We start from the raw sequence: 20,691 nt of genomic DNA on the forward strand, positions 1-20,691 counted from the left end.
CTTCTATAGCCCATAAATTCATTAATAGCAACTTTTAGCCTGGTTCAGATAAAGTGGGCACCTCATGACAGAGTAAGTTGTGTACTTGACTTCAAGGAGAGAAGAATTGCCTCTCTCTCTCACATGATGTCTTATTATATATTTGGTCATAAATATAACCTGGGGTTGCTGTTGGTTTTAGTTCTTATCTTTTATGATAGTATGTCAGTTATAATTGTAATTTTGCAAATAAAATTACAAAGAAATATTAGAAAAGACATGTATATACATACTAACCCAAAAAAGTTACTGTATCTTCAATCTCAATAAATTTACGTCAATATCAATAAATTTACGTAAATATTTCATAACAAGTATTCTCAGAATTTGTTACTGATTTTAGTTCTTATCTGTTATGATATTGTGTGAGCTATAATTTTTATTTGATAAAATAAAAAAAAATTATTTATTAGAAAAAACATGTATAACTCGTTAAAATTTACAACTCTTGTATAAGAGGCCCTGCAAGGGGTTGTAAATAGTCATTTTCAACTTCGTGTGGAAGGTAGTGGAAAATTTTTTAGAATTATTTACTTTTTTCACACCATGTGCATTTGCATATCTTCCTCTTTCTCGGTGGGGTGCTGAAGCGTAAACCACCATTAACCGAAATTCAGTGATTTATGGCGCTTATGGCGCCAAGTTTCGGTTAATGGCACCTCTGTTAGGTATGTTATGACACTATACCTCTATTGCCAGCACCTTATTTCACTGATAACCGGAACTTGGCCTGTTATGGCGCCATAAATAGCTGATTTTATGATGGTAGACAAGCGCCATATAACTGGATTGCCATTAACCAAGTCCACCAAAACCGGGGACTGCCTGTACTAGGCTAAGAGAGAACAATTTAGGAAACATCCTGTTGTTGGTCTACTAAGTGGCAGTTTAGTCGAATTAGCCTAGGATTAGATGTAAACAGTACCCTAGGCTTAATAAAATAACATACAGGGTCTTCTTGACTTATGGCGCCATGCTGCATTGACCAACAGAAAGTAATGGGTGGTCGTACATAAACAATATGATGACACATATGCACATAGCCACTTCTTCTTCTTGTGGGTTTTTGACATAGGTGAACTGGGTTCAGCATTTGCTGAGAATAAGAGAAAGTGTCCTCAGAGTCCATTTATACTACATCACATGTTATAATGTTTATCATTACAACACAATACCATCTAAAAGAGAATTCTTTGACATTACTAGTATGTATGGCCAACCTGGAGCTCTGGTTAGACCATGGAAGGCTAACTCCTTGAGGACTCAACAGCAACTACCAAAAATAGGTTTTTCCTATGTCAAAACCTATTTTTTTTCTCTCATTTATCTTTAATATGAACTCTCACTTATTTCTCACCCACTCATGTAAGAATTCATCTATAACGTGATACAGCCATTCATATTTATCCATTCTTTGCTTAGCCTACCCAAAATGATCTTTAATTTTTACATATAAAAATCTGTAACATCTATATCTACCTTTAATCCATAAAGCACTATTTACAAAACAACTATAAAAAATTTTCTTTCTATCAATATTATACCCATTACTAAGGAAATGCTTAAAATCACAAAAATGCGGTCAATTAAGTAGTACATACCTCTCTTGGCATGACAAAGTAATTTCTGATTATATCAACGACAGCATCATCAGCAAGTATCCTGGTTATGAGTCGTGACCAGAAACCAGATGGAAAATAAGACATCAACAATAATCGACGTATTGCAGCATGAGGGGCAGAACGATGAGTAACTTGAAGGGCAGGTGTCTCTGGAGGTGCTATTGCATTAGTCTCAGCATCTTCCTTCTTTGGACTTCCTGCAAAAGAAATATCATGTTTTATTACACAAAACATTTTTTCTCATATAAACTCATTACTTTATATGTTTCCTTATGGATGGGAAATTCTAGTCTTAATGACATCATTCAAGATTGGCACAGGAAATTTGGATATCGTCGTCGCTAGACAAGCGCAATAAAACCAGATTGCTGATAACCGAGGCTTGCCTGTATTATTCTTATTATTATTGTTATTATTATAATAGCTCAACCATACCGAATGATTAGATCTGACTTAATATTTTATAGCTCATTACAAACTCAATATATGTATATGGATAACCTGAAATGCTGTGGATTCTGACAATATTTTTTGTACAGAATTTCTTTCTTTGACTTAATATTTGTTGTTGACTGAAAATTGGACAATCATATAAAACATGTTTAGCTGTAAATATTATTCTGCCTTCTCTATATTCTAAGAGCTGTCATGCATGTTTCATATCAAACAGCCATAATGACCAGCTCTAATAAGGGATGAAATTACTTCAGTGTGGCAATCTTTATAAAATGAACTTAACAGTGTAACACTGAGTTTGTTTTACTGATAACAAATGCATTGTGCTACAAAGCTTGCCAATGAATGGAAAAATGACAATTTGTCGAAAATTGCATTTTTCCTAACTTAACAAACCCTGAGGTCCTTTAACAATAGGAGGTAACTAGCGGGCAGCTGGGACGGTCGTAAGCTTATCGAACAGGAGGGAGAACGGTAGTTAACTGCTTGTCTGATCGTGCGCGCAGGCGGTGGGGAAGAATCACTTTGACTTTAGGCCCATGCAAAAAGTTGCAGAGTGAGGGGTGGTATGAGGTGGGACTATATGTAAAGGACCTCAGGTTTGTATAGTTAGGAAAAATGCAATTTTTCGACAAATTGTCATTTGTTCCGATACGTAATACAAACCCTCGGTCCTTAACAATAGGAAGACTCACTTCTTGGTGGGTGGAATCTGAGTCTTTTTGGTGAACAGACTGTGTTCGTCCAACCTTGGAATGCCTCCCTGGTCGTAAGAGCAAGGGAGGGATCCAAACCTCTGTCCGATTGATCGGGGTGTGCACCGCAGGATCAATGGTCAGACCTCTGAGCCAAGTACTAAGAGAGAGGCAAGCGTATCTCTTCGTACCAGCATTGTAAGAACTTGTTCCTGTACTGGAGCCAACATAAAGTTATGGGTTTGTCTCAAGTAGGCATCCACTCCTTCCCCCTTGTTGGAGGGAGTGGAGGATATTTGCTTTCTATCCCTAACTAAAGGATAGATTGGGGCTCGGTCGAGTAGCTTACCTGCATCGAATTCCTTTCCAGCATGGTGACGACCGTGACCTCTCCGCCCACAGGTAGAGAGAGAGAAAGATGGAGAAGAGAAGCCAGTCGCACTCTCATTCAACCATTCATTCCTACAGTCACACCAGGAATCGATGCTGTTCTTGCCTGTTCGGGTGCTGGGTAAGCTTACACAACGTGTTGAGCAGCCACCACAGGTCCCAAGGAAAAAGTATCCAAGGACTTGTGGGCAATATCCCGAAGGTAGAAGGACGTGAAGGTAGTCTGGTTGGCCCAGACACCTGTCTTCAGAACCTGCGCCACGGAGAAGTTCTTACGGAACGCCAAAGAGGGTCCAATACCTCTGACTTCGTGGGCTCTCGGTCGGAGCGTACGGATGTCGTCACTACCATCAGCCTCGTACGCTCTCCTGATCACCTCACGCAGCCAGAAAGAAAGCGTGTTCTTGGATACTTCTTTCTTGGTAACCCCAGTGCAACGAAGAGGCGTCGACACTCAGGCCTGAGGTGTCGAGTTTTCTTCAAATAGCGCCGTAGCGCCCTCACAGGACAAAGCAGCATCTCATCCGTATCGTTGTCGTGGTGAAATCCATTATGGAGGGGATCGTGAAAGACTCGAACCTGTCGTCAGGGATCGACGGATTCTGAGTCTTAGCTACGAAATTCGGGACGAAATCGAGCGTCACAGATCCCCAGCCCCTGGAATGTTTAACATTGAAGGACAGACCATGAAGTTCCCCTACTCTCTTCGCCGATGCCAGGGCCAGCAAGAAGAGGGTCTTGAGGGTCAGATCCTGTCTGACGACTCTCGGAGTGGCTCGAATGGTCTTCGAGTCAAACTCCTAAGGACGAGAGTCACATCCCACTCAGGGGGCCTGAGTTTCCCTGGGTGGGCAAGACCTTTCGAAACTCCTCATTAGCAAGGAGATCTCGAACGAGTTCGAGATGTCCAGTCCCCTCAGTTTTAGGACGAGCGCCAGGGCGGCTCTATATCCTTTAACTGTGGGTACTGAGAGGAGCTTCTCTCGGCGAAGAAACACAAGAGGAAATCCGCTACCTGCTGAAGAGTGGCTCTGAGAGGAGATAGACCCGTCTACGACACCCCAACCACAGTAAGACAGCCCACTTCCCTGGTACACAGCTGCAGAGGACTGTCTGACGTGTCCAGCCATCTCTGTTGCTGTGCTGCCGAGAAAAGCCTCTCGTTCGCAAGAGATGGTGGATAACAGCCAGCCGTGAAGTTGTAGGGACTGGACTGCTCGGTGGTACCGCTCTACGTGTGGCTGGGCTAGAAGGTTGTGCCAGTGGGGCATCTCTCTCGGTTCTTCCGCAAGAAGAGCCAGCAGGTCCGGATACCAAACGGCTTGAGGTCGTTTGGGAGCCACCAGGATCATCCTGAGATTGGGAGTGACCAGCGCTCGGCTGATCACTTTCCGAATCAGACAAAAGGGAGGAAAGGCGTAGACGAAGAGGTTGTCCCAGGGGTGTTGAAGAGCGTCGTCCTCTGCAGCTGCCCATGGGTCCGGCACGGCTGAACAAAAAACTTGAAGTTTTTTGTTGTGCCGGGTGGCGAACAGGTCTATGACCGGACGCCCCCACAGGTTGAAGAGCCTTTCCGCCACTCTGGGTGTAGGGACCACTCGGTCCCTATTACCTGATCACGACGGCTGAGCTTGTCTGCTACTATTCAACCCTCTTGCCTGGAATGTAGCGTGCTGACAGCTCTATCGAGTGAGCCGTGGCCCACTCGTGCACCTGCACAGTCAACTGGTGTAGCGGGAGAGACACTAGGCCCCCCTGCTTGTTGACGTATGCCACTACTGTGGTGTTGTCGCACATCAACACCACCGAGTGTCCCATCAAGCGGTCTTGGAACTCTTGGAGAGCGTAAAACGCCGCCTTGAGTTCTAGGACATTGATGTGAAGGTGCTTGTCGTGATGGTCCCACACACCTGCAGCCAGCAACTCCTCCAGGTGTGCGCCCCATCCCTCGGTCGATGCGTCTGAGAACAGCAGCATGGTGCATCGGCGGGAACCAAACCCGGGCCTCCCGCGTGGCAGGCGAGGAATTCTACCACTGAACCACCGATGCTCTCCGGGGGGGGAGTGCGTAGAGGCACCCCTCTTAAGAGGTTCCTGTCGTCGAGCCCACCAGGCTAGGTCCTGCCTCACCTTCTCCGTGATGGACACGGGGAAGTAAGGTGGATCCTTTACCTGTGACCAACTCTCCCTTAGTCTCCACGGGAGAGACCGAGGTGAAGACGTCCGTGAGGGAACTAACTTCTCGAGTGACGACAGGTGGCTGATCACGACTTGCCATTGCTGAGCTGCCTGTTCCTGCCGAGACAGGAACCGGCCGGCTGCCTCCCTGAATTTGCTGATCCTCAAGTCTGCGGGGCGGACTTGAGCTGCTACCGTATCGATCAGCATACCCAGGTACTTCATCTCTGCTTGGGTTCGAGATCGGACTTCTCGTAGTTTATCACGATCCCCAGATCGCGACAAAACTTAGAAGTCGATCCCTGTCCTGCAGCAACTGCGAGCGGGAGCTCGCCAGGACCAGCCAATCGTCGAGATACCTCAGAAGACGTATCCCGTGCGAATGGGCCCAAGCAAAAAAAAAAGAACACCAGCGTGAACACTCTCGTGAACACCTGTGGGGCGGATTGAGAGACCGAAGCAAAGTGCCCTGAATTGGTACACGTCCCGTCGATGAAGCGGGAGGTACTTTCTGGAGGACTGATGGATGGGTATTTTGAAAAATACGCATCCTTCAGGTCCACTGAAAGCATGAAGTCGTTCTCCCTGATGGAGTCCAGCACGGAACGTGCCGTCTCCATCTTGAACCGAGTCTGGCGAACAATCGGTTCAGGGGAGAGAGATCTATCACGGGCGCCAGCCCCCCGATGCCTTTTCCACTAAGAAAAGGCGGCTGTAAAAGCCCGGTGACCGATCCACTACGACTTCTACAGCTCGTTTGGTCAGCATGGTCTTGATCTCCTGCCGAAGAGCGTCGTCCTTTGAGGATCCTAGAACATATGTCTGAAGATGGACCGGGTTGGAGGTGAGGGGTGGCCGAGATTCGAAGGGTAGTAGATATCCCTCCCGAAGGACGTCTACTATCCAGGTCTCGGCACCGTAGCGCTGCCAAGTTGCCCAATGGCTCGCTAGGCACCCCCCCACTTCCGGCAGCTGGCGAGAGGGGGGGAACGCCGTCCCTAGCGTTTCCCACCTCGCTTCGACTTCTTCCCAGCCACCATCCTCGGGGAAAAGGAGGGCTGGGCTGGGGAAAAGGGAGGAGGGCTGGTTACGGCCTCCTTTACCAGAAGTTTGAAGCAGGAAGAGTCTTTCCTCGGGGCTTCGATGGAGCAGCCGTCTTTAGCAGCCGAGGAAGCGCTAGCTAAACTCTTAGGCTTAGCCGCAGTTGTACGAGGTTGCCCAGAAACCTTCGTAACTGCCTTGGTGAACCAGACGGTCACTGTCATCAGTGCGCCGTCTTTCCACCGCAGCGTCCACCATCTCTCCGGGAAAGAGAGCGGAGGAACTCTTCATTGGTCCGTTACGGAGTCCATTTACCGCCTCACGCCCGGCCCCCTTGGCTACTCGTGTAAGGACAGCGTCCCTACGACGGAGAACCAAGTTGGCCCACAGGTTTGCCGTCTGATGGGCGAGGTAGGAGATGGCCCTACCTCCAGACTGGCACAGTCTCCTGAAGTCGGGGTCGTCTTCGAGGGCAGCGCCCCCGGAGTCGGCCGCGACCTTGGATACTGTGAGGGACCACAGATCCAACCAAGAGACTGCCTGGAAAGCCGCCATAGCGGTAGCTTCCAGGCCCAGTGCCTCCTGCTGCGAGAACCACAAGTTCTCCGACAGGAGCTGCTGCAGGGGGACACACCTGGAGTTAGCCTAGCTAGCTCCGGGTTAACTGTTTGGGCGGTATTGGATCCATGATGGCACGTAGAACTTCCGCTGTCGCTGCAGAGGAGGAGGAAGTAGCTTGGAAGACCGTCCTGACTTAAGTGAGTCCTCTCGTCCTGAGACGAAATTCTCCACCTGGGTCAAGGACTGAGTCTGCAAGCTCCGATCGCGGCAGTCCCACCGTCATTTGGGTTCCCTCTTCGGGCCCCAAAATGACTCGAGCCGGGACGTGGGCTCAGATGGGTGGTAGCGGCGATCCTTCCCCCAGGTCGTTGTGCTGACGAATCAGCGCAATAACCTGGGCAAAGTTCCTCTGGATCTTGGGATCACAGCGTCCTGAGGAGTAGGACCGTCCAGTCCCTCCAACAGGAGCAGCTCTCGAGACCCTCCTCTTCAGAAGGAGGAACAGCAACAGACCCCTGACGGTCGCCTCCAGCCACTTGCGCGTACGACCTTGGCTGGTCCTAAGACCATGCCTGGTGCGTGCGGCATCGTGACGGGATCGTGAGCGGCGCACCTCTCACGATCACTCCTAGCTACCTCGCTCTTCCCGGTGTAGCCCGAGGAAGTTGAAGGTATAGGAGAGACAGACCTGACGCTCACCCCCCCCGCTCGCTGGCAGGACCAGCGTACGTGGGGGGGCTGCAGCCGATCACCAACCCGCGGTGGGATCGATCTGCTAGGCCTGGCCAGTGCCGCTCACCTGTGGCGAGCGGCTCGACTGAGCACGTCGACCCCGGTCCCGTGCATCAGACGAGCTGCTGCTGGCCACCAGTCTCCGTCCGGTCCCTGTGGGAGCGGCGGTCAGGTGATCTACAGAGCTCGCTTTCGCGTGAGACCGGTGAGCATCCTCACGGCACGTCAAACCGCTGGTACCAGCCGAAGCTGGTGCCGTTGGTCGAGGGGACCTCTTCCCAGCCTCAACCCGTGGCCGGTCAGGAGACCGTCACGTCAACCCGAGGTACCGGCTGGTCGCTACGAGAGCGGCCGCTGGCCTGGCGAGAGTCACTTGCGCGACTCTCGACAGTCTTCTGCTCCGTGCCTCGGTCATGACGGTGAGCAAGCTCAGGCGTCTTGACTTTAGCTGCACGGTCGCCCGAAGGAGACCGTACACTCGGACTCTCGCGAACGAGAAGTCGAGCCGGTACCTGGCTTAGCAGCAGTGCTACCAAGACCAGGCGCGATGTACCAGCAGTAGCCAGCACATCCTTGGTCCCCATCTTCTTCTTCTTCTCAGAAGAGGAGAACGGGCCCTGTTCCCGAGGGAACAGGAGGACCAGCAGAAGCACCCCCCGTCACGCCAGAGCGAGACGGGCCCTTCGAAGGTCCCGCAGGAGCCTTCTTAGGGGGGGAGGAGGCAGCCTTCTTCTTCTTCGGCTTGGAAGCCTTAGAAGTCGAAGGGGGAGAGGCGGCAACAGACGACGAAGAAGACGATGAAGACGACGACGACACCTTCCTCTTCTTCGTCAGCTCTCTCAGGACGGACGTCAGGTCTTCCATCCACGGAAAAGTCGGGCCAATTGCCGAAGCAACACGCCCCGACTGATCCTGTCCGGAAAGACTGAGACCGGTGCAGCACCTCCATGACGAGACGCGACGTGGGCAGGGGCAGGCACGGCAGGAGCGGCAGGGACATCAACAGCAGGACCAGCACCATCAGGACCAGCACCAGCAGGACCAGCACCAGCAGGACCAGCAGCAGCAGGACCAGCAGCAGCAGGACCAGCACCAGCAGGACCAGGACCAGCATCAGCAGGGCCAGCACCAGCAACAACATCAGCATGAGCGTCCCGCACCGCGCGCTTCGTAGGAGCGGCGCGAGCGGCTCGGGCCAGCAACACTAGCTGCAGGTACGGCAGGTAGTACGGCAGCATAGTCCGGCGTCACAGGCATCTCCAATTCAGCCAAACTCATCATTGGGACGGGCGGCAGATCCAGGGGCGAACTTTTTGGGACAGCGAAAGTCGGGAGTCGGCAGCACATAGAATCCAGGTGGCGGCGGCACGCCCCTCTTAGGTACGGCAGCAATCGGCTTTGGATTGATGCCGTGGGAGTCACCGACGCAATGTGTTGCGTGTAAACCACATGAGGAGGGGCGGCGTACGCTGGTGTGGACACTGTATTAGTCGTTGTTGTGACTACATCATGAGTTACAACTGCCGACCCCGCCAGACGTTGAATCAAGCCCTGGATACTGGGGGCGCCCCCCTGCAGTCCCAACGACGCCCACACCTGTCCAAGGTCGTCACTCACAGAAGGCACATCTGAGGGACGGAACAGTCGGGTCAGTAGAGGGGCACCCTCACAGCCAATGAGGACGAACCCCATCCAGAGCGGACGGAAGACCTCGAGTACAATTGAACATCCGGCCCAGGGTATCTTTGGGCGCCCTCCTCCACACTCTTTTGACGGATCGACCTGTGAGGAGAAGGACTCCTGAAACCCCCCCCCGCAGGGGAAGGCGCAAATCGTGGGGGCTGAGCTGGAGGTAGGAAGGATGACGAGGTATCCGTCACCAAAGGAGTCGCTGGAGAGCTTTCCGACGGACTCCTTGGTCGATCTACGCCTCTTCCTACCATCCGCTACAGCACCCACTGCGCCTCGGACCAATTCACACAAAACCAATACATGGTTGCGGCTCGGGAGAATTCATTCGCACCCCCGACACCGATAACATAATTCATGTGGATCAATGTCAGGATAAGAGCGGAATCCGCCGCATTTACGCCCCTCCAGCCCGGGACACACTCTACGGGTAGCTGGTGGGCGCGGCGAAAGCTCTTCTTGATCCATAATTAAATTCACTTCACAATGAAAAATGAAAAAGAGTACTTACAATTTCATTCAAGACCACAAACAAACCAGTCAGAAGAAATTGTAAACATCCAAAGCACCACGACGAAATAGCGGGCAGAGCGATGACGAACACGTCCTGTCACACCACGGCCGAAAGCAAAAGTGATTCTTCACCGCCCGGGCGCGCGGCGCGCGCACGATCGGACAAGCAGTTAACTACCGTTTCTCCCCTTGTTCGAAGCTTACGACCGTCCCAGCTGCCGCTAGTTACCTTCCTATTGTTAAAGGACCGAGGGTTTGTATTACGTATCGGAACAATGATAAGTTTCAGTTATAGTAAAACATCACTCACAGGAATAGCTGTATTTGATAAGGTCATAGCAGTTGTATCTTCAACTGCTTTGTCAGCATCTTCATCTCCCTTAATGCCTATGTGAGCAGGGATCTAATGTACTCCAACATTTGTACTGTCTTTTTTGTGGAATGAAACCTTATGATGCTAGAAAAAATAATTTTCTAGACAATAATTTGGAGGACTTCTAAAACATACTTAGATTAAGAAAAATATACAAATTTTGGTGGTGGCATAATTTGAATGATTTCAACTGATGACTGCATTACAGACAGATCTGCAGTGAAAACAGGCATTCTTAGGTAGCAAGAATTGACTTGTTTCATTAGATGAAACTGCAACAATTCCTAAACCAGATGGCAATTTGAAGCCATCACCACATACTAAGCAGAATGGACTTTTACCATGTGAAATGAACCAAGTCACACAAATTTAAAGATGAAAGAAGAAAAGTCATGTGCTCACTCAGCAAACATACAACTTTGAGTCAACATTTCACACTCTTCTGTGACTTCTATGGTACTGGATGTATGCTATACTTCCCAGGATTCAAAAAAAACTTTTCAGTTACCCTGATGTCTTCATTTAATTCTGATAAGCCTTTAACTTTTAGCAATTTTCTAGAATACGTAGATTATTTATGAATATTTTTACACTCTTTTAGCAATTTTCTAGAATACGTAGTTTATTTATGAATATTTTTACACTCTTGGATGTGTTATGAGAGTTCACTGAGTTTTGCTTCTTACATCCTTTTACACTTTATGGGCAACTTCTCACTACTGACATATTATTGTAAGTGTATTTGCTATATCCTTTTTAGTATTCATAGTCTTTCACTTTTAATTCAGTATAAAGCCAGGCCCCACATATTTGTGGTTCAGCATTTGCAGCTTCAGTTATTCGCAGATTTTTCTGTGAAACACATCCACATTATTCGTAGAAAATTTGCCTATTCATAGATTTTCTCATACAGCAATTACTGTATTTTAATATTATTTTCATGACTAAATGTTTTGGGATGATAGTTTAAGGTATAACTGGTACTTTGACTGCATTAAAATAGGCAGTTAGCCATTTTCAAGGGGCTCTTTGGTGTTTGAACTATTAAAAACGGCAGTTATAAGAATTTTTAGAAGGGGTTTTGGTATATGCTGGTAGGTGTGGTACACATACCCCGCAAATATTGGGGGACGACCGTAGCCTGAACCTGCTCCTATCAGTAATCTAGCCTTAGGCTTCAAGAGAGAGAGAGAGAGAGAGAGAGAGAGAGAGAGAGAGAGAGAGAGAGAGAGAGAGAGAGAGAGAGAGAGAGAGAGAGAGAGAGAGGGCTGCCTAAGGTGAAACAGGAAAGTCTTGAATAAAATACAAGATCAGCCTGGACAAAACAAAATAAGAAAACATCAAAAGTGAAATACCAAGACAAGATGGAAATTAAATCGTCCTGAATAAAACATTTAAAATATGCATAGTAGTCAAGACAATATTAAAACTCAGATTATAGTAGGGAATGAGGTTATATAGTTTCTCAAGTGATCCATTTCCTCAAAAAAGGGATCAGGTGAATGCTTTAGCATTTTTTATAATTGATTTTGAGATGTGCTCATCAAGCCTTAATGACATTTTGCTGGAAATAAATGTACACAATTGTTTGGACTGTATGACAAAGATCACTGAAGTTATATTAAATAGGAATTATAACGAACACATTGTGATGGTTTATATAGTATATGTGGTTTAGTGAAAAGTAATGATAACAGCATTAATTTAAAAACTTCTATACCTATAGCATCTGCTGTAAGCCCATGAGAAGACAATGGCCTAGATGGTTTACGTTCTTCAGTGCTTGTCATATAAAAGGATGAATTTCCAACCACAGTTGAACCAGTAGATCCTGAAAACTTTTTCCCACGTACTGCCCATCCTCTTGATCTTACTGGGATCTGCAGAGATGAACATACATAAACACATGCCATATACAGTGGTAGTGTACATGGAAAAAACATAAAAGAAGGTATAGATTTGTAATTTGTTCAGTATAAATTTTTACTTTGTTCGGCACAATACATACTCTTATTGGCTTTTATTGAAATTATTAATTAAGAATTCAAAAACTATCAAGAAATACATAAAAAATGACAAATTTTCTATGATAATTTGTATTTTTCATAGCTACAAACCTGCAGTCTTAACAATGGGATAATTTTCTAGTGCCTAGCTGGATCCAGTTAAACAATCAGAGATGAAAAAGCAAGGAATCTGTGAGATCTGGCAACGTGTGCGTATATCGGGGTGAAAGCTGATCAAAGACCGCGCACCCACACTATCGTGTTTAGTCTTTCCCAACCTAGGATGTCATAAGAAGACAGAAGGGTGGCTAGAGGTGGGCAGTAAAATGTTATGACCTCAGGTTTGTAGCTATGAAAAATACAAATTGTCTTACAAAATTTGTCCTTTGTTCATACGCGAACAAACCTTTGGTCTTAACAACAGGATAGACTTATACTTGGTGGGAGGTACAGACATCCTAAACTGGCTGGGGGCCAACCCACCACTCCAACTCCAAAAGAAATATCTACAGGAGAGGGACTGATGCCCATGAGAGGCTAGATAAACTGATATCCAACAACTAAGCCACTGGGTTACATACAATGATTTATGGGAAGATTCATTGCAGTAGGGAACTAAAGAGAAAATCTGACTATTCAATAACAAACCAATGCATCAGGGTTCGCTATTACTCCTTACTCCCCCTTGCTAGAGAGCAGAGTATATGCTATGGAATAGAAGGTTTGACTATTTGAACACAAAGCTATCAGTATGACTACCATACTCACCTGTATCAGACCAGTCCAGAAAAGGGATTTTGACAAAGGAAAAATCTATTTCTGGGCGAGGGACCTGTGCCGCCCAGTGAAATGCTCCTTATAGCACCATTTCTAAGGTATAAAAACTGCTAAATATACCAGGGAAAAAAGTTGCATGGAATGCTAGGTCCCTTACCAATTAGTCTTCTCCTTTCTCAACATCCCCCGTTACTACGAGGTGCCGTTCTACATCCGACTACTGCCCGCTACTACTACTACTACCCACGCAACTCCCATCATTCCTAATAGCACCCAAGCTTGGGCCAGTCTAGGGTAAGGAAAAAAAAGAGGGGTGGGTTCACTGGGCAGCACAGGTCCCTCGTCCAGAAATAGATTTTTCCTTTGTCAAAATCCCTTTTCTGGGCTCAACCTGTGCCGCTCCGTGAAATAGTAACAGAGAATTGGTCCCATAAGCTTGGAAATACATATATAGTCAAGGAACTGGAATAAAATTAGAATAATTTTAATTAAGAATGTTTAATAATAAACCTTAATTTTACATATCTCTTAGACTATAAAAATGAGTGAGAGTTCCAAAACTATTGGTAACATTAGGGAAAACATCCCAACAATAGATAATATAAGATGTCTAAATCTAATACAATAAACATTATTAACATATATACATCATAAGAATGGGTTAATGTGCAATCCAGATGAAGGTCAAGGCTAAGGCAGGGACAATAAGCAAAGCAGGTAGGAGAGAAAGTACTAAAGGAAATAATATTTATGAAGATGAGACCCTGTTATAATGGTTCTGTTATATCAGGAGGAACCACATTCCCTGCTGCCACTGTTACAAATTTTAGGGCTTCCAAGGATTTTAGGTAGTGGTGTTTGAATACTGCTGGTGATTTCCAGCCTGTATATCTTTTTAATTCTTCAAAATTCATGTGATGAAAATAATTGACTGTTGTAGCTACTGCTCGGATATCATGGGCATGTGGGACTGATTCCGGGTTGGCTTGTTTAATAAAATAAAGAATCTGTTGTCTGATTCCTTTCAGGGAAATGGTTCCTCCATTCTCTCTAATAAATAAAGGGCCTGAAGACTTTTTGAAAGTTCTATTCAAATAGGCTTTCAGAGTGTTAACTGGACACAGAGATAGATCCTGTGGAAGTGGGAAAATCTTCCACGGGGACCATCTATTCTGTGGATCCTCATCCTTTGCTAAGAATTTCCTGTCTGGAAAAATTAATATTTCACCAGAAGAAAGAAAGTCAATAAGATTTGGTTCTCTAGATAATGCTGAGAGTTCAGATATTCTGGCTCCTGAGGCTAAACTTATTAAGAACAACGTCTTCCTAAGAAGCATTATATAAGTACAGGAGTCATTATCAGTGTCAGAAGCTAGCTTAAGGACATCATTTAAAAACCAGGAAACTGTGTGAGGACGAGTTACTGGTTTTAGTCTGGCACAGGCTCTCGGAATAGATGAAAAATACGAATCTGTAAGATTAATATTAAAGCCGATCTGAAATATTTTCTTTAAAGCAGATTTAATTGTTGTAATTGTATTAGCGGCTAGGCCTGTTTCAAACAAAGTTCTGAAAAAGGTAACTGCCAGATTCGTAATCATTGTCCGAACCTCTGAGTCCTTTAGAAACTTGGCTAGCTTTCTTACAGCAGAATCATATTGCCGAAGAGTAGATTCTCTTTTGTCTGACTCTAGGAACAAAGTGTTTAGAGGATCAATCTCCGCATCTTTTTGTGCTGCAAATTTCATATAGTCCACCAAGAGAGGAAACCAGTTACTTTTGGGCCAATTGGGGGCTACCAGGGCTATCCGTCCTTTGAAAGTTCTGAGCTTGTCCAGGACTTTCATTAGCATGTTTATAGGTGGAAACAGGTAAATCCTCCGCCAGTTGTTCCAATCTATGGACATGGCGTCTGTGGCGTAGGCCAGAGGGTCCAGGTTGGGGGCTACATAACATTGTAGCTTGTGGTTGGATTCTGTGGCAAATAGATCTACTTGGAGATCCGGAACCTGTTGGCAGATCCAATTGAATGACTTTTTGTCTAAGGACCATTCCGACTCCAGCGGAGTTGTCCTTGATAGTGCGTCTGCGACCGCATTTCTTACCCCCCGCCAGGTGAACAGCTGACAGGTGCCAATGGTTCTTTGTTGCCATTGAAAAGATTGCTATCATCACATGATTTATGTGACTTGATTTGGAACCTCCCCAGTTTATGCAGTGGACTATTACCTCGTTGTCTAGTATTTATCTGATATGTTGTTTCTTTGACGGGGAAAGTCTTTTTAGAGTCAAAAACACTGCCATGGCTTCTAGGATATTGATGTGTAGTTGACGGAATGTCACTGACCACAAACCTTGGACCTTTTCGTATTGGGAGTAGCCTCCCCAACCGCTTAGGGAGGCATCTGTATGGATTACCAGTGCTGGCGGTGGGAATCGTAAGGGTAGCGATTTTGCTAGGTTTTTTACTTTGGTCCATGGTTGAAGTCTTTTCCTCAGTATTGGTGGAATCCGAGAAATTTTGTCTCGATTTTTCTTGTTTGCTTTAGACCGCCACACTCGATTGATGTCTTTCAGTTTGGCTTTCAGTAATGTGTCTGTTACTGACTAAAACTGGAGTGAGCCTAGGATTCTTTCTTGGTTTCTCCGGGATGTTAGTTTGACCTTGAGAAAACTTTTTGTGTTCCTTGCTATCTCTTTCCTCTTTTTTGGTGGAATTGACAGCTTGTGTGTGTTCAGGTTCCATTGTAAACCTAACCACTGGAAATCCTAAGTATTACAGAAATTTTATTACTTTGTCCGTCGCCTTGTGGCATTCCTCGACGCTGTTGGCCCAGATAAGCCAATCGTCTAGGTAGGCCACTAACTGTATTCCTTGAGTTCTCAGCTCTTGGACTACTATCTCTGCCAACTTTATGAATATCCTGGGCACTATATTGAGTCCGAATGGCATCACTTTGAAAGTATATGCCTGTTTGCCTAGCTTGAATCCTAGAAAAGGACGAAAATGCCTTGCTATCGGAACGTGATAATAAGCGTCTGTAAGATCTATAGAGGTGGTGATGGCCCCACGGGGAAGAAGGTCCGCACCTGCGAGACGGTCAGCATATAGAACTTGTCGCATTGAATATATGTATTCAAATGGGACAGGTCTAAGATTACTCTTTGTTTGTCTGAATCTTTCTTTAGAACGCTGAACAAGCGTCCTTGAAATTTTAAACGTTTTACCTCTTTTATTGCTTTCTTTAGAAGGAGATCTATGGTGTAAGGTGTTAAATCTGCCGTTGGAATCTAATAAAAACTGGTTGGTGGAGGGGGCCCTTTTATCCAACTCCACCCCAGACCCTTCGATATTATGCTGTATGCCCATTTGCTGAAAGTCCAACGGCTCCGGAAGAGGTACAGCCTTCCTCCTACCTGGGGAGTCTCACTGGTTTGCAGGTCTGCTTCCATGGCTCCCTCGGAATCCTCTACCTCTTCCGGATGCTCTTCCGCTGCCTCTATGCCGGAAGGTTCCCCTAGCTCTACTACCTCTCGCATGCCTATTGTGCCCGTGAAACACACCTTGTGTTTCAAAGGTAGGGTTATACGCTGGAGATGCAGTAAACGAGGTAGTGGCTACTGGTTGTTAAGGTGGCTGGCTTACCCACACATATTGTTGTTGGGGCTGAGTCTTTGATGTGGAAGGCTGACTCATCTGGGATACTGGCATTGCCTGTACCACAGTTTGAGTTTGTGGACCTTGGAAGGACTGAAACTTCCTTGGTCTTTTCCTGCCTCTTGATTGTGTTCTGGTGGGCTCATATTTTCGTTTAGGAATTAGACCCCACCGGACTTTGAGGCTTTGGTTAATTCTTGCTGCTTCCTCGAGGACACTATTTACTACATCCCCCAGGAACAAGTCCGCTCCCCAGATTGAGGCCTTAATTAATCTGTTAGGCTCATGCCTAATGGAGGCCTCAACTAGGACATGTTTCTGGCAATTGCGTCGAGCCACTGCAAAGTGATATGCATCACTCTGGAGTGTGTGGAGCAAAGACTTTGTTAAGATCTTGAACAGTGGCTCCTCGGCGTAGACCAATGAAGTCATCTCCGCCATCGTAGCTGAGTTGATGGATCTACTCAGCCTGGTTCTTGCCTTGTACTATGTCTAAATCAGAGAGTCCGAAAGTCTAGGAAGTCGTTCACTAAACTGTGTGGTGGCACAGTCTGAGTTCAATTTCCCTACTGTGAACATAGCTGGTGCATCAACCCAGCAATCTTGGTCTCCCGGGAACAACAGAGAAGTCAAGTCAGTTTCTCTTAATTGCGGCATGGGTTTGTCTTCCATAGCCGCCTGTAAGGCGAGATCGACTACTTTTGTGGTGCATGGTGTTGGGGTTTGCCCTTCCACCACGATCATAGTATATGTTCCTTTATGGGGCGTCAATTTTGTATTGATGCACTCCCAATCATTTAAAGTCCGGACCCAGGAGGACTGAGCTTGCTCTTTTGGGTAGATAATGGTTTCCTTGGGGACCTTATCTACCCTTACTAACGCTTCCTCTGTCAGGCGCGCGTAACCAGGGAAGGGAAATTGTAATCCCGCCGGGTAGAATTCAAAGTCTTCTACCAGCCGGGTACCACATCCTTCATCATTAACATGCCCTCTAAGAACGGGGCATGAAGAGCCAATCGCCACGGGTTGTTCTTAACGAACGCCGGGAGTTTTGACGCGTCTGGAATCACAAACTGCGGTTGTTGTGGTAGTCCGGATCGCAAGAGATTCTCTATGAGTTTCTCTTGATTTTGCAGTCTCTGGGCCAAATTGTCCACAGACTGTAGGTGATCAGCAATTGGTCCAATCTGGGACTGGACTATGCTACCCATCCTCTCCATGAGTTGGCTCGAGAAGGCTGCCGGATCAAATGCAAGTTCCGGCGTCTTCACCTTTGAGCTCCTTGCTCTCGACCCCTGATGTGAGGGAGTAGCAACTGCAGAGTCCGTAATTAGCTTAGACGCTGATGATGGTCTGGTTGGGAGTGGTTTGGGCAGCTTAGAAGGTTTGCTTGGTCTAGGTAGGGCCTTCTTCAAATGTTTAACTTTAGGGGTCACTGAGCATGGCTTGTCCCCAGCCATGACCTTCCCAGTGAACCCCTGGAAAGAAATCAGAGAAGAGTTAGACTGCGCTGGACTAAGAATTGGAATCTTAGACCGGGTGCCACCTGCCTCACTTACCTCCCTACCTTGTCCGGCGGAGTCGAGGACCATCAGTTCGACATCTAGGTTGATGGCTGCTACATCTTCTAAGATGGCTTCCCCTAGTCCCTCAAGATCTTCAGGAAGAACTTGTGTTTCTTCTCTGATCCTGGCGATGATTGGCGCTGCTACTTCCTTTGGCACTGCCGCCGACATCTTGGCGTTAGGGTACAGTAGAGTGCACATATCCTCCACCAGGATATATGGCTTCTTGGCCTTCACGTTGCGGCCGAAGCCGCTGACCCAGATCTTGAGAGTCGCCAGGGAAGAGCTCTTGATGGCTTGGGGAGTCTGAAAGAAATATTCCCGTTAGAACTTACCCTATAATACAACAATGTATTTTTCAAGTTCCATATTGCCAAGATTAGTAATTATTTCTAAGGGACGGAACATTGTACATACCAAGTCATTTGTTAAATCTGAGACCAGCGCATAGCAGATCTCACATTCGTCTGGATGCCAAACCAGAAGGTCGTCCACCTGGACTGCACACCCGGCATGAGATCGGCAGACCTCATGCCCACACGATTGCTGTAGCACAGCAGCGCATGCTGTCTCCTGACAGCGTACCACCTGTAAATTAATTTGATACATGAGTATCATAATTTGATGTCACCGGAAGATCCGGTGCCATGTATAGTTAAGTTAGATCCGCTGTGTTTAGTTCAGCAGAGTCGCATGCTTCCTTATTAACTATGCATTAAGTGTTTTACAATGGTATCCTAATATTCTGTTCTCCTTCTTGTACCACCTCATGTCATCCAAAATTTTGTCATTATAAGGTTTTGGAGCGGACAGAAATGGTGGCAGGGTTAACCTTGCACCAGTCCGCCGGCTCCGGAGAGAAAAATTTTACTATGAAACTTCCTCAGCTTTCCGTACCCCTACCGGAGTAGGACGTACGTATTGTGAAGAAAGGCTTGGAATGAGCGGAAACCAGGTTACCTAGTATTCCGTCGGCCCCAAAATGTACAGTTCTGTGAAGCGCTTCTTTAAAAATAACTTGGCAACAAGGGGGCACAAACAAAACAGAATTTTAGGGACACCAATATTGGTGCCGGAATACCTGGTTGGAATTATGAATTCCTACCGTTATGATTGCGGCCCGAGAATAATAATAATATAAATAAATTAAGGAAATACTAGGCTCCGTCTGTAACCTTCTTCCCGGACCGACCATTTCGTTAATATCCTTTTATATAAGGGATCAGCCTACGGGATCAGAACAGGGTAAAAATTTTGCCTGAATCCGATCAAAGAATCATAGCTACTAATTTATAAATACGATTCTAAGGTTTATCCCGGCCCTACCGGGGCAGAAGGATAGCTTCGGATGGGATTCCGGGGATAGGAGGATACGAGGTACGTAGCAAGGTGTATACTCAGTCCGGCACGTCCGGTGGCCATCCCTGACTAGCCAAGGAGAGAGCGCTACCTGCCTCGACTCACAGAGCGTGTGAGCAATGCCTCTCTCTCAGCTGTTCCCCCCTTCCCCCCTAGAGTGTATGACTCTAGCCTATTTCCCGGGGTTAGGGTGTGGTGAGTAAGTACTCCACCGAGGTGGGTACAGGGGGAGGGAGACAGCCGAGAAGAGTGGCTCGCTCGTGATCATATGGTCACTGTGACCGGTCAGGTGGGACAACCCTCCGAGACACAGTGGATCCACCTGATCAAGGCAGTAGGCCTACGGCCTTCTGTCCAATACATACGCAATAAATAATAACAATTTATATAAAACAAAATTATATATTCTAAAGTAAAGTAGGCTATAACGACATAGTGTGAGTAAAAAGGGAATGGGGAAATGGAGGTAGAGAGAGGAACATGGTGTGATACGAGCGTATAGCCTAACCCTCCAAAATTGGGTATAATGCCGACCTGGTCAGGAAGACTAAATCGCTCTAATCAATAATTAGCCCTCCAAAATCAGGTATAGTGCCGACCTGGTCAGGTAATACAATTGACTTAAGGATATCATCCTATAAGTTTTAATTGTGTCCCAACTCCCTAAACAGATCGCTTCGAATTGAATAAAAACTTTAGTCTTCTGTAGAAGGCTAAAGAGGGGTGTAGCTGGTTAGGCTACTCCCATACTTATTTCAATAGAAACGACTTAACCTAGATATAATTATATGTATATCAAAAGGGAACTCAACTGGTGTAGGCTACCTTCTGAAGCCGCATACGGCCCAGTCAGGTAGCCTAACTATATGAACGTCAAAATAGCCTAACTAATACTCAAGCGTTAATAAACATCAATAATCATAGAGCTAAATAAAACCGACTACAATTAGTATGAGGAACTAATTGGAAGTCGTCAAGTAAACATGAAGCTCTGGGAGGTAGCGAAACCAAAATAGCTGCTGGGGGAGTGGCATCAT

General features: G+C 46.5%; 1 protein-coding gene across 16 annotated transcripts in view; it reads right to left on the minus strand.

Moving 5' to 3' along the window:
* The window catches only part of LOC135219441 (leucine-rich repeat serine/threonine-protein kinase 1-like), a 940,187-nt gene that overhangs the window by 244,463 nt on the left and 675,033 nt on the right, over positions 1–20,691 (minus strand). For all 16 annotated transcript variants that reach the window (XM_064256227.1, XM_064256225.1, XM_064256224.1 and 13 more), the window contains 2 exons: positions 12,010–12,169; positions 1,641–1,858 (listed from right to left, as the gene is read on the minus strand). In XM_064256227.1, the coding sequence (XP_064112297.1) occupies positions 1,641–1,858; positions 12,010–12,169 (378 nt within the window). The remainder of the gene's footprint in view (positions 1–1,640; positions 1,859–12,009; positions 12,170–20,691) is intronic.

This window comes from Macrobrachium nipponense, chromosome 1 (assembly GCF_015104395.2).
Source record: "Macrobrachium nipponense isolate FS-2020 chromosome 1, ASM1510439v2, whole genome shotgun sequence".
NCBI classification, from domain to species: Eukaryota; Metazoa; Arthropoda; class Malacostraca; order Decapoda; family Palaemonidae; genus Macrobrachium; species Macrobrachium nipponense.